The 14,931-nt window shown below is 39.3% G+C and overlaps 1 protein-coding gene across 6 annotated transcripts in view; it reads right to left on the bottom strand.

Annotated features, from left to right (window-relative positions):
• The window catches only part of FNDC3A (fibronectin type III domain containing 3A), a 124,550-nt gene that overhangs the window by 27,489 nt on the left and 82,130 nt on the right, over positions 1–14,931 (bottom strand). For all 6 annotated transcript variants that reach the window (XM_074913067.1, XM_074913049.1, XM_074913059.1 and 3 more), the window contains 5 exons: positions 8,771–8,928; positions 7,535–7,594; positions 5,123–5,261; positions 4,403–4,456; positions 3,689–3,813 (listed from right to left, as the gene is read on the bottom strand). In XM_074913067.1, coding sequence (XP_074769168.1) covers positions 3,689–3,813; positions 4,403–4,456; positions 5,123–5,261; positions 7,535–7,594; positions 8,771–8,928 — 536 coding nt within the window. The remainder of the gene's footprint in view (positions 1–3,688; positions 3,814–4,402; positions 4,457–5,122; positions 5,262–7,534; positions 7,595–8,770; positions 8,929–14,931) is intronic.

Genomic DNA, 14,931 nt, shown 5'->3' with positions numbered 1-14,931 from the left:
ACGGTAAGTTACTTCGTTGCCAGTATGAAAGTTTTACTGCAGAACAAATGAAGTATACACCAGTGAATCTCCTAACACAACTGTTAACCTTATCTGATGACACTTAGACATGCCTTAAAGTGAAAATACAAGTAAGTTACATAAAAAGACCTACTGTGAAACAGAGGGATGCAAAAGCCAGTAAATGAGTACTGTGCTTGCACAGATGGTCTGACATGTATCCAGCTAGACTAAAAAATCCCCACCTGTTCTCAGCTGGCATTTGCGGCTTCTACATCAGATCTGAAGAAACATTTACAGGCTTAAGAGCTAGTCTAGTTTTTTTAACCATAAGAAACTAATGTCAAAGAGGTAATTTTAATCTAAAAGCTAAGCATTACCTAAGTGAGCATCAGGAAGCCCTAAGAACAAAATTCTCCATATGGCTTAAACAACAGTACCAGTTACATATCTTGTGTGTTTGAAGCTGACTTTCCTGAAAAATCTCTATATAAAGATACCTCAACCTCACATTCTCTCTTACACAAGCAACCTACACTGTAATAATGCAGTTGTAAATTTTAGTCTGCTCTAAAGTCTTTTTGGCATTAAAAAATAGTAATAATAAAAAATAAAGTATCATACAGAAAACACATTATTAAGATTGTCTATAGCACCCAAAGCAGACATGAAGTCTGTGCAGACATGCAGATTGTGAAATAGATTGTGAAGCAAGAAGTTAAAAAGTTCAAAACCAGACAAAACATTTTTGATTTCGGGAGTATTTTTTTTCTTGCAAAAAATCACAAACAAGAAAATCTCTGAAGATTATGTGATACATACAATATACCTACTAAAAAAAATATTCAGCATTATATAGGTAGGCTAGAGAAAGCATGAAGAGAGGCTAGACAAATACTAAGTCAAACTCTATTCACAGCAAACAATTGAAGGAGTCACTTTACAAGCAGATACAAAGCAAAACCCCCTACACCTCAGAAAGATTTAATCTCTACTTAATAGAGCCACTTCAAAAATACACTGAAATCAACTAAGAGTTCCAGTGATACCCACACTTGAATGACTCAAACAATTCACTCAGAAGTACAACATTGCTACCTATCTTTTAAATAGATTTTATTTTTCCCGTTTTCTTTAGCCACTGTTTCATGCGCGGTTAAAATTAAATTTAAAAATATGAGTAAGTCAAAGATAAAATATCTGTTCTTGTTGGTAAAATCATTTAGACAAAATTCTGTCTCCAGATGCCTAAGGTTCTCAACATTCTTCATAAGGAATAATCAGGCACTCTACCCTAAGAAATATTATTTCAAGAGACTTCTTAATTAAATAATACCATAAAGACAACAAAGTGCATCTTTACAAGGCTATGAAGTATTGATTTAAAAAATCTATTTGGCATGATTAGTTTAAGAAGGGTACGTAAGTGATCAGCGTCTTCTATCAGCTTATGCTGCAGGAATCTGTAATACGTGCAGGTATTCCTAGAGGGTACATTTACACTCAGATGTAAAAGGGGAACAGGAAGCGAGCCCTAAGCACTAGACCCTCCTTAACTGCCAGCTCACTCCCTGCCTTTATTTTTTTTTTTAACAGTTCTAACTAAATCTCATCAAGACAAAGTCCAGGAGCAACTCAGAATAACTTATTCCAGAAACATCATCCAGAAGGCGGTAACATAATAAAGACTGTGTCAGAGCACACTGAAAATCATTCTAGCCCATTATAGTATCCTCTGACAGTGGCCCAAAGCAGGTGCATAAGGAAAGATGTACGAACAGACACTATATGCAACGCACTCCCCGAGTACTCTTCAAAGCCTCCCAACACGCACCTCAGATCTCTTGAGCCAGCTGTAGTTTTCACATTCTTAATAGCCTGCAGAAGATTTCTTCTTCTCAGCATGAATTAGAACCCCAGATCTGGCTCCCTATTCTCTACATTCTTTATGCTGTCCTTCAACACTGTCCAAGCAGGTATTGTGCCCTCAAGCACCTCCTCGTACCAGCTGAAGGACACACAACACATATCCTCTATTTCATGCTATAAAAAGACCACTCTGGTGAGCTGCAGCACAATGCTCATATTATTTCAAGCAATGAATTGAAAAAAACCAAATGCAAATCAGCAATTTTAGGCTTGTGGCTAGAGAAGCCCTGTTTTTATGCCACACAGGACCCCAAGGTCTAAGTGCTGCTATGTACTGTGGACACTGGCAGTCTGCTTTAGAGATGAAGAGCCCTGGTAGTTTGACTATTAGCCCAGTTTATACCTCTGCCTGAAGACCAAGAAGCATTTCCAAGAACTAACACACCCAGTCATGCAAGCATAACTTGAGAAACCATTAATTTTGGCATTTTTACAAGATCTTACTTATATCCTCTACTAAAGCCTGATGTAATTTCATTCAAAAAATTCAAAAGAAAGTCTAGTGCTCCGTAACTTCTGAAAGGCAGCAATTAACCACATATCTTAAGTATTCATAATATGCTCTAGAACTTCAAAACAATTTGGTGATATGATGTCATCATATTCTGTCCATTTCTCAGGGTATCAGGAGACTAACAGACACCTTAGATAAAGGGACATTTCCAAGTAATGGGACATGGCAAAGAACACAATACACCTACAGGTGGCAGCTGGGGTTCTGCCAGACTTACCTCCTGCTCCAGCAGCTACTGACACCTCTTTATACTGTCATCACTACAACTCTAAATTTAAGGAGGCCTGATAAGCCCTGGCAAATTGCTACACCAGCTTCAGGAACTAACCTTATGTCTAGCACTGTGTCAAACCTCCCTGGAACCCAGAGCAGCAGAGAGCATGGCAGAAGATACCCTCTGGTCAGCACAGCAGCAGTGCAAGCACCTCATCACTTAAAACTATTAAATTCTGGCCCAAGGGCTGAGTTACTTATCTTTTAGTACGATTCCCAGAACTTTAGTAGAAGTGTTTATTACATCAGACACAAAAGCCACAACTGCGCTGAATGTGTGAGTCTCTACAATGTAGTGCTTAGCCAAAAAATTCTATTACAAGGACATGCAGTAGGAAACATGTCCAAGCTAGCAACTACAGTGGTCAGCGTAGGTCTACAAAGACTGAAACTAAAAACCAGCACAGCCTAAGCTGATTTCATGTGAGAGCAGCCAGGTTGTCTGTGCCATGCTCGTGTTTCCCATTCTAGGCGCATAATGTACAACTGGCTGAGCAGACTGTTCAGGAAATGAGGCTAAGCCTGGCAGAAGTAGATGTACTATCTGCTTCTAAGAGGGGCTGAGATTTGTAGCATTTATATGGTAAGTATACACAGAACGTAACGGTTGTAGTACAAAGCCATACCATGCCTGGACAAAACAAATTATGCTGGGTATCACAGAATAGCTGAGGTTGGAAAGGATCTCAGAGGTCATCTTGTCCAACCTCCCCTGCACAAAGCGGGTTCAAGTCGTTCACAGTACACAGGTAATCTGCAAACGGAATAATCCAATCACATACCATGAATTAACTATGCAGTTGGACTAGATGATCACTGTAGGTCACTTCTAACCAAACCATTCTATATTCTATTTTATCCCAGATGGACAAAAGACTTGTTTCTTTAAATACCATCATATGTTTTTCCTTAACAAGCACACATATGCATGCATATGCATTCCATATTTATGTATATAATAGTAATACTTACCTCATTCCCATGTCATTTTTGGCTGCTAGCCTAAAGGTGTATCCCATTGCTGGTGATAGTTTAGTAATTCTATACTGCTTCTGTTGGCCATAATAACACTGGCAAAACTCTCCATTTCCTTTTCCCTAGAAAGGAGTAAGTTAATCACATTATTCACCCTATTATATGTGCATCCATCAAATAAAGTAACACACAAACATGAAGTAAACTCATTTTTTGAAACGAAACATAACTCAAGAATCTCCCATACAGTGAGACAGTAGTATATGAAACTTTGCATATATATTGAATTAGAGGATTTTTTCCTTCCTTTCCATTTCCCAGCTCCACAGGAAAAAGCCATGAAGCTTCTACAGCTCTGCCATCAGCTGTCCCGGTAGGGACTGGGAGATGCTTGTAGGGGAATCGTAGATCCACCCTTTTTGTACAAAAGAAAGACTGTTACAGGAAAATGATCCTCCAGCATCAGCTCTTGAAAGAAGTACTGGACTACAAGTGAAAAAGCCACTATTAGGAATGGCAGAATCATGTAATTAAGATCCTATTATTTTACATTCCCCAAGAAAAAGTTTGGGCAATAACCATATTTTCATAATCGCTTCAGGAATTACGTATTTGTCACCTACCTTTAGACAGTACTTGATGTGCACAGTCACATACAATTACTTTTTAAAAAACTACAAAATCAAAAGAAAAATAGAATAATTTTCTTACTTCATCCCATTCTAAAAGGTAACTGTGGATTTTAGAACCATTATCACAAGATGCCTGCAACAGGAAAAGAAGAAATTAGAGCTCTTACTGGGTACAAGACCATTTAAGGAAAAAATGTTTGCATAGGTCAAATCATGACAAGACCAGTGGAGGGCAAATGATGCTCCCCTTACATGATTTTTTCACTTGCCAAGACACTCGCAGTTCAATCTCCATCCAATAAATGCCTGTATCATGTTTATGGTATTGGTTTTTAATTTGAAGTATCTTTAATACCTTGGTCAAGTATTCTGGCAGCAGTTTAAAATGCTACAGTATTTTTCTGAGCAGCTAGATTGCAGGCCTGTTCAAATCTCAGTCTTTCCAGACTACTTCATTGGCTTTGCACAAACCAGCCTATGTTCAACAGCAGAGAAAGGAATCAGTTCCACAAAACAGTAGGGGACTGGAACTGAACCACTGTCTCTCATTCAAACTCAGTAACTTTATCTACAAAGATTTATCTACAAAATCTACTCTTTGCTTTTCTGGGAATCCTTCTCTTTTTACTGAGGTCCACATTTAGCTCAGTACATGTATTGCCAGTCACAGAACTGTGACTGGAATTAGTATGTCTGGTAAAAATGTTCCGTTTCAATGAACTGGCATTTCATTGACAAATCCAGAACAATTCTGAAGAGTTTCAAATATTTATTTTACGGGTTTTTAAACAATTCATACCTTCCACTGCAGAGTAAGAGAATTTTTGGTCCGATTAGTTATCCTGGGTAGATTTGGAGTATCAGGTTCACAACTTGTTGTGGTAAAACTCTCTGCTTCTGAAGGGCTCCCCTTTACACAGTTGCATTCTACTTGGACTCTAAAGTAGAAAAGAGCCAATAACATTTTGCTTCAAAAATCTGTATATACAGTGTCCAAAGAAAATTGAGTATTCAGAATTAAGTTATTGCCTTGCTACCTCATCATTAAGATATCATTGTTAGAAGTAAGTAACTGGTGGAAGCATCTTGGTCAACAGAAGTAATGCAAAAGAAAAGAGTCCTTTACTTTGGATGTACATCATTATCATCAGTCAGCTTTAGTCTCACAATTACATTTGAAATCTGCCTGTTATTTACTGTACTTTGGCTGGGAAATAATGGTAACATCTTGCAAGCTCATTATCTGTTGTAGACATATTAATTGCTATTATGGAAAATTCTTCTTCTGCAAGTTGTTTTGTCAGATGAGCACAATGAAGCTGCTGATATATTTTCAGAGTACCTTCTGCACTCCTTCCTGACCTTGCTGAGTCTGTTCACCCTGTCCTTTCCTTTAGGAATGCTATGAATTAACTCTTCCATGTACTTCCAAAGAACGAATTCTTGCTTCTGTCTCAAAAACAAATGGTTTGTTTTTCTAATAGCTTTTCTACAAAATTAAATACAGGATTATTATCTGGCTTCCCCCTGCGCTCTTCCACCTCACCCCCCTCAGCTGTGTAGCAGTGCCTTGTCTCCTCCTTGGGCAAACCTGCACATTACGTTCTTCTGATTCACCTGTTCCTCTGAGAGAAAAAAAAAAAACACCACAAAACAACCTTTTCTCTGATCACTGGTGTAAGACCTGCGTTTCCTGCTTCCCAGATGCAGAAGTCCTTGTGTGTTCTTGTTGCATGAACAGCAAGTCACAGGAAATTTGGCTTTGTAGATTTCATGAACAGGGAGAGGGAGACATTTGAACAGTGACTCATGTTGCACAAAGTCATTTGTGCTTGCACAGAGTTGCAAGTATGTAATTTGTCTGTTATCTTCCTAGTTCAGTCTTTCTCGGGCAGCATTCTTACTGGCAGAATTCTGTTTAACTCCTAGTTCAGAAGAGTTTAGATGGCCAAGTCATCTATTCCCATGCATTCTCTACAACGATGAGAATTAAGCAAGAAAGAATCTGAGCACAGCCTGATAAAAAGGACTTATACAGAAAAAAAATTCCTAGGGTCTGACCCTTATGCTGCATGCATTTTCAGCTTAAACACTGTTGGGTAAAGTGCATAAACACTACTAAAACCAGGAACAAAATCACAGGGAAAACACTTGCATATGAAGAGCTTTGAGTCAATTTACCATTTATCCTTCTCCTGAAGCTGTGCTGCAAGCCATATAGTGGCCCAAATTAAATGAAGTGTGTGATGAAGAACAGACCAACCCCCTTTGGGTTCTGGTTTAGCTTAGAAAACAATGACCAGGAATGTAGCTCTCCCATTTGAGAAAATGCTTATCAAAAGACTTAACACAACAGAAATCCTCCTATCCCTCCTCCTGATGTTCTAAAGCTCACCTGGAAAGAGGCACATTTCTGACTTGGATCCTTACTCACTTCTGTTCCCTGTGCTTCCTATCAGCTTTCTCTAAATTGGTTCCCTGGTCAGTACATATGAGTCTTGGGGTTCTCCACACAGTCAAGAGAGGAAAATCCCTCACATGTTGCACATTCAATCACTTCTAAAGTTGCACTCTCCACTTGCAATTATTTCTTGAAAAGGCAGTACTTTTAAGGTGGCCTTCACAATTTTATGCATGTATAAACTGCTGTATTCATAGTGTGGGTTTTTTTTTTTCAGAACACGAAAAAAGACAACCCTCCAATATGTAAAAAGAAGGGCAGAAGAACACCTAACTACATCTTTCCAATCCTATGCTATTTCTTCAGTGGGACATAGCAAAGGAGCAAATTCTGCTAGAAGGGTAGAATCACGCTGAGCTAGGGGCATATTTAGTAATGAAGAGGATGAGGTTTGCTGGTCCGCTGGAGCAAAGCAAAAGCAGCACAACCTGACCTTCAACTGGCAGGCAGTGGGCATGTTCTTGTGCAAGGTATCTCCCTCTGCTGCCTCTGGGAAATAGAGAAAGCAAACAGCATCTGTGCCTGGCTCAGAGGACACAAAAATGTCACTCTTCTGGCATGACACGAGAAGTAAAGAGTATGGATGTTGGATGAGGGTGCAACAATTTTTTCAAAATAGACTGACTGGTAGGCTAAACCAAAAAAGTTGATTTGTGACTCAAAGGAGGGTGAGATGCAGTAAAAAAATCTGAAGACTTATGCAAATACACAGATCCACTGAATTTAATGAATAGAGGAGGAGATACTCACTTTGCATGGTAATCAGTTGCTGGCCTGAGATCATTTACAGTAATTTTATTTTCTTCTCCACTGGAAAGAGATATGATTTGGTTTAAGAGACTGTTTCAGAATCCCATACAGTTTATAAAAAGACACACATCATCTAACCCATCCACCCAACACTCTAAGAAATGTATTTGCTAACAGTTTGTTTCTGTTGGTAAATATAGTAAAATGAAAATGCATTTATCTTTAAATTTTTAGGGGCTTCTCACATTTGCTTTCTGTTGTTTTGCCCTGGTGGATTCAGGGGCTTTTTGTTGTTCTGTTTGTTTGGGGTTTTTTAAGAGTAATTATTTTCCTCTTTACTCAGTAAGATCAACTGCATGTGTACGCATGTATTTTATTACACAAAACCCATCAAAGTACAGGGGCCTTTAAAAGCTCAGTTCAGCCTTGCAAAAATGATTATCTAAAACTGTAAATGACTGCATATGCCTATACTTGTTAGTCCAGTAAACGGAAAAGGCTTCTGAGTGACATCTATTAATCTGCTTTTACTGACATCAGCTTATGTTAGCAAAGCTCATTTCTTTTCCACTAGGCTTCTAGGACAGGGATATCCAGCTGGTGATTCATGTACTGCTTCTAAGAGATCCATGAAAGATGAGTAAAATAAACTAGCTGAATACAAAGATTTACAGTTATTAGAGAGTTCTACACCCTTAATGGTAAATTTTCTGTTATATTTCTCCAAGCTGAAAAAAAACAACTGAAAACCACTGTATTAGGAATGAAGCAATTGAAGAGTTTTGTTTGTTTGGCTGCTGCTAGAGTTGTGTTCTCAGTGAATCTACTTACTTTATTTCATATCTTAAGACTGTCTCTTACCAAGAGCATTTTCAGGGAAAGGAAGGATAATTTTACTGGGAGCAGAAGCATGTGCTGAAGTAAATAACTACAAACACAATTCTTATTTCTCACTATTTGTATATCTCACCAATTGAGAACCCATAGTTTCTAGCACAGCTGGTTGAAATACAGCTAAGTGATATTAAAACATGCTTCCAACATCTAAGAACAAAGTCTTTACACTCTAACTTATGGTAGATATTTCAGTAACAGAACCAATTCTACTGAATAAAGTTCATTTCAAAACAGAAGTTGCATAAACCTGCTAATTATTTAGATCTCCAGACAACAGACAGATTTTTAACGAGGTTTTAAACCGTTAACAGCAAATAAATAATAATAATGAACACCTACATGTATACAGTTTTGTACTTTCCATCTTTTCCAGTATTTGAAATCATCACTTCGTAAGTATAAACCTCTGGTATGTCGTTCTTGTCAGTGTCTTCTCTGGTATCACTGGACGGAGGGGACCACATAAGCAATGCTGTTCTTGCCTGAATGTCTGATACCTGTAGAAATACAACTTTTGAGATCTCTGCCATTTAAATGCTGTCATATATAAATGCTGCTTTGTCACAAAGGACCAACTAAGAGAGAATAAAATCATATACCATTAGCATATCAGAGTATTTATACTGATATAATAGCTACTAACTAGTTTTGATAGATGAAAACAAGCTAGAAATACAAGAAATGCCATGAAAAAACTGCAATCCTAGGACACAGGGCCGAGTACAAAGAAACTTCTGAGTAACGAGTGCCACCTAGTGGGCTACACAAAAATGAACTGTATCATTTGGGAAGCATAGGAGATGGCAAACATATTGTGAAATCAGTAAATCAGTCATTAAAGGACAATATTTCAGACATTTTTTTCCTTTGATGTCACTGCCACTAGAATTTTTTTTTAAACTTTCTTGTCGTCTCGGTTTGCTTATAAAATATATAGAAACCCAGGAATTTCTCTGGAATGTCTGGCACAAAGAAACTTTGCTTTGGGCATTTAATTATGACTGTGACAAGTAGATTCTCCCAGATTAGAACCTATTTGGTTAACTACCCCAGCACATTTTGTTTGTTTTTTTTTTTTTTTTTAATCAGGATATTAATAGGGATACAACTACCTGAGGCTCTAATCTAGTACTCTCTTAGGGAACAGAATATTAGAATGTATCTCATAATATAGTTTGAGCTCAGGTGCTTGTGAAGAAGGCATGCTCACAAGGTCCATGTACATATATATATATATATAGGGAACATTCTAAAGAGTCCCCGTGGTGGTATTTTCCTTCACAGCCCACCCTTTGCAGAAAGGCCTGGACAACAACAGTTGGTGTGATAGAAATAAGAGTAAAACCATGTGTGTGAATGCAACACCTCCAATTGTTTGAGAAGCATTTGCCGCAGCAGACTCATCATGCTAAAGGCAGCGACCCTCTGGTAGATTAAATAGTAACCAGGGAATCGCAAAGCGACTTCTGAAATGAAGTAGTAATCAGCTTAAGCAGTATCAAATTCATAACAGGATAAAAGATGCTTCAGTGGAACAGAGAAATGATCAAAATCTGGCCTGACTGTGAGAAATTGTCCTGCCACCATTGACACCTGCATCCAGGCTTGATGGATGCCATGAGCAGCTGCATCCCAGCTGGTGTGACTGCAGTTTGGAGGGCAGCAGGCAGGGACCCACAGCTCAGGTGGGTGCATGTGATCTGGTGGAGAGCTTTCTCAATGGCCTGTGGATTAGCAGATTGTCAGGAACAACAGATTTCATGGAATAACACAGTTACATGCAAAGCCAGAGCACCCATGTCTTCCATAGGAGATATGCAGTTAGGGACACCCACACTCGCAGAAGAGGGGGTGCTGCTTGAAACCACACATGTTGCAAGGGGCTGGGGAAGCGCATATTGTAGGTGAGTGCACAAGTGCATGCATGTGATTATAAATGTTTACAATCCATTACAGAAGGAAGTCTAGAAGTGTTTATTAATATTGCATATGTCTGCTATTGTGGTTCACATATTGCACCCGCCTACTATTTCCAATCATTTTGTAAGAGAATCGAAAACACGTTTCATTATATGAAATGACTAGTTTTACAATATGACTGTAATACATCTCTATTTTGGGAATAATTGCTTTTGGAAATCTATTACCAGGGTATCAGAATCAAAATGCTATCTTCACAACTGGTGCTCTTAAATTGCTATAATCTACTGAACTAAAAACCTGAATGGGTCAACTTCAAGAATTGAAGCAGAGAGGAAATGACTTACTGATAACAAACAGAAAGGAGGACAAATCAAACAACATGAGCCTTAATGTCTTGGAAATAACATCACTAAGCCCTTACATGCTAACAGGACTGTATAGCACATCCTGAAAGGGATCAAATGCTAGTAAGATTACCCACTGAAGTTCTTGGAAACATAATTCAGAGTTTGGTAAGAGAAATTCCACTATAATCTTGATGTAGTCACAAACTACACTAACTACAACCACCTCAGTGCAATTCTAACATTTCTGGAAGTCTGGAGTTGTGGAAAGCTTCTGGGGTGGTAAAAACTCCCTCTCAGGCAATCTTAATCCCTCCTTCCTTGGTTGCAGAAGGCAGCAGGGGATATTGAAGCAAAAAAGTGGAGATTCCTGGAGGACCTACTGCTCCAGGACTAGTAAGTCCACTGTAGAATAATCTATTCCTACGTTTAGCTACCTTAACAGTTTTTTTCCTAATGTCCAGGTGGTATCTCTCTTATTACCAGCTAAACCTACCAGTCCTTGCCATTCTGGAGTTGAACATTAGATGTTTCCTTCCTTTCTGCAGTTGTTTCTTATGTGCTTGAAGACTGTTAGCTACTGCATCTCCTCTCACTTATCTAAATCTCTCATCATTCTTACTGTTCTCTTGATCTCTTACTGTTACACTATATTCAGTGCTTTGCCCAGAACCACAAGTAACATCCCATCTAACGCTTTCCTAATGACAAACTGCCTTATACACTTGACAGATCCCACTTCTCCTCATGTAAGTCTATCTTCTTTCACACCAGAGAAGTAATGCAATTGGCATGAGTGAAAGATGGTGCCTGAGCAGAGATTCTCTTGCAGCCCGTGGAGCAGCCCATGGTGAGGCAGCTGTGCCCCTGCAACCCACAGAGGTTAACAGGGGAGCAGATCTACACCTGCAGCCTGGGGAGGGTCCCACACTGAAGCAGGTGGATGCACCCAAAGGAGGTTGTGATGCTGTGGGAAGCCCACGCTGGTGCAGCTCCTGGCAGGACCTGCAGACCCATGGAGAGAAGAGCCCACGCTGGAGCAGGTTTGCTGGCAGGACTTGTGACCCTGTGGGGGACCCACGCTGGAGTAGCTTGTGAAAAGCTGCAGCCCATGGGAAGAACTCATGCTGGAGAAGTTCATGGAGGACTGTCTCCCATGGGAGGGACCCCACAGTGGAGCAGTGGAAGAGTGTGAGGAGTCCTCCCCCTGAGGAGGAAGTAGCAGCAGAAGGAATGGGTGATGAACTGACTGCAAACCCCATCCCCTGTCCCAGCTGTGCCACTGCTGGGGAGGAGGTAAAGAAGTTGGCAGTGACATGAAGCCACAGGGAATAAGGGAGGGGTGGAGGAAAGGTGTTTAAGATTTGGTTTTATTTCTCATCATCCTACTTTGATTTGATTGGCAATATTTATTTTTTTTTCTTCAAGTTTGTTTTGTCCATGACAGTAATTGGTGAGTGATCTCTCCCTGTCCTCATCTTGACCCATGAGCCTTTTATTTTCTCTCCCTTGTCCAGCTGAGGAGGGGAGTGAGAGAGTGGCTTTGGTGGGCACCTGATGTTCAGCCAGGGTCAACCCGCCACACATCTTATTGAAACATTAAAAGATTAGAGGTTTCAGCTGTTCAGTACAGAGAGGGCAGGAAGAGTGGGAGGGAGATCAAAGACTACATTACAGACTACAAAGTAACAGACAACTCACAGGACTTCGACCAGTAAAATTAAATCTAGAGTATTAGTGGAAATCATTATATATCAACAAGAGTCAACAGAGAACAGGGGGGTGAAATGTTCTTTAAGTGTCTGACTGGATATTCTGAGTTAGTCCCCTAGGGCAATGTTTGCTGGTCAACTCACATAAACCTTCCATAAGAATTCTACAACAATAGATGACAACTGTTAACACAGGAACTATAACACAGTGAAGAGGTATTATGTACCAAGCTAAAAATCAGTGATTATGTAGGTTGTTCTGGGTTTCTATTTTGTGTAAAGAGAGTATGTGACCAAAGAATATTATGAAGAGCTGAAGCTGGGCTGTGGCAAATTTGCCAGAACTTAAAAGCAACAGTCAGTGGAGCTGAACATGATCAGAAATGCAAAGTGAAAAGTATTCACAGAAGCTGGGAATTAAGGACATCCTAATGGCACATAAAAAGCTGCAATGTATAAAAAAATATATAAATTCCCTCTACATACACAGGCACACATACATATATGGGGAAAAGGGAGAAATATGTTAGCCAATAAACTATGATTTAATAGAATTTACAAGGGAATTTAAAAGATTCAGTGAAACAAAAACAGCTAACAGGATGAAGGACAAGATATTAAAAAAAAAAAGAGAAATCTATCAGGGAAACTCCAGTCAGACACTGCTCTGTTACTGGTGGATGTAGAAGTTAAAACTGTAAAATGTTATTTCCATCCTGCATTTGCAATTACATTATCCATCTTATGTAACCCTGTTGCTGGACTAGAAACTTTGCAACCCACACTGACATCACCAAGCCCAGTAGACAGTACCCAGTGAAACTGAGGGGTCTGCAATAAACCAGGTGGTCAGGTTAAACCACAACTTCCCATCAGTGTCGTACACTCACATTAAACCAAGGAGTTGTAAGAAGCCAAGCCTAAACTAGTAAGCCCTGCTGAGGAGCACTGGAGAGTGAACTACTTAGGCAACAAGTGTAAGGGGCAGATACCTGAGGGTCTAGGAGAACAGGCTCATGGGCAGAAGAACAGAAAGAGGAACAACACTTCCACACTCTAACTCTTTGGCAGTGATAAATACTGAATTAATTTCCAACCCTGTCCCTCACACACCTGAATTCCACTTAAGTGGCTACCTTCTTTTCTGCAACCCCAGAGAATGGCAGTGCGGGAGTGTGGGGTCCCAAAAAATACAGTTTGTGCATGAGGGGTCAGTAATCAGGCAAAAAGAAGAGAGGCAGTAGGAGTGGTACTGAGTAACATCAAAGTTTTTCTTCTGGACCTACATTCTATATGATGTTACATATTTTATAAGTTCTGGAACTTTTCAGTAAATTCACATACAGGTGTTTGAATATTTTCAACCACAGTTGCTCAAAAAAATTTTTTTTAAATCACAGCCGCAAGCATGAACAAGAGAGAATCAGATAATGTAATGTAAGTAATTTTCAACTCATTTATAAAATATTTTGTACCGTTTTTCAGATTCAACCTCCAGCTAAGAGAATGATTCTTAAAGACAAGTCTAGGTTCAGCTACAGTCCTCCTCACAAGACTATCAATAAGGGACAAAAGCAAAGTATTAAAAGTTCAAGAATTGCTAAAATGGAGATTTCTTGTAAAGAAACTTTTCTCTACTGTGTATATATGCACTATGGCTCTTAGATTACATAAGCATATACTATTTTAACACAAAACTCCAGCTTCACATGATGCAAGCATATGACAGTAATTACTAATTTCTTCACTAAGAAGCAATTACTCAATATTTTCATCTATCCTTGATATTCAGTAATATCCCAATATTTGACTTCTTGAACACTAGCCAGAGCTCTACTATGGAAAAGGATTATTAAAGTTTCAGAAATTCCTGTTAGTTCTCAAGCAGAAGACACTAGCATATTTTCAAAATATCTCTGAGATATGAAGAGGAAAAAGGCATTGTTGAAGAACAAAGACTCAGATCAGAAGAATCTACTATTCTTAGGTGCCCTGAGACACTCAGGAGTGACTTTTTCAGAAAACTTGGCATTATTCATTACTTTGTATGCTTATTCAAGCAACTGCAATTGATTTTGGTTGCAGCTGAGCACTGTGTGATTCTGCAAAGCAGAGTACAATACTTGAGTCAGGCCCTAGCACTGAGGAAACTAAGAGGTGGGCACGTCTTCATTAGCAGTCCAGCTTGCAAAACTGAATCTCCTCATTAACTGTATTACATATGCCACCTGGGTCAAACAAAAGAACAGTTTTAGCATGTGCACACTGGATTGCATTCACAGTGACACAAGGTACTTAACTGGTGAGTGAGGTGCATCGCTTTCTAAAAGTCCGCAAGCTTCCACAGAACATGCATGAACCAAAACCACGATGCCCTACAGAGGGATTTGCATGCTATATAACCAGCCCTCAAATTCTGAGTCCCTCTTCTTATTAAATACTCAGCCTTGTCCTCCATTCTTCATTTTGCATTTGCTTTTTCAGGTCCCCGTGCTATCTCTTCTGCTTATTTGTTATAATG

Source organism: Athene noctua, chromosome 1 (genome assembly GCF_965140245.1).
Source record: "Athene noctua chromosome 1, bAthNoc1.hap1.1, whole genome shotgun sequence".
Taxonomy (NCBI): domain Eukaryota; kingdom Metazoa; phylum Chordata; class Aves; order Strigiformes; family Strigidae; genus Athene; species Athene noctua.
Note: the sequence above shows the minus strand (reverse complement) of the source record. Positions and strands in the feature narration are given on the sequence as shown.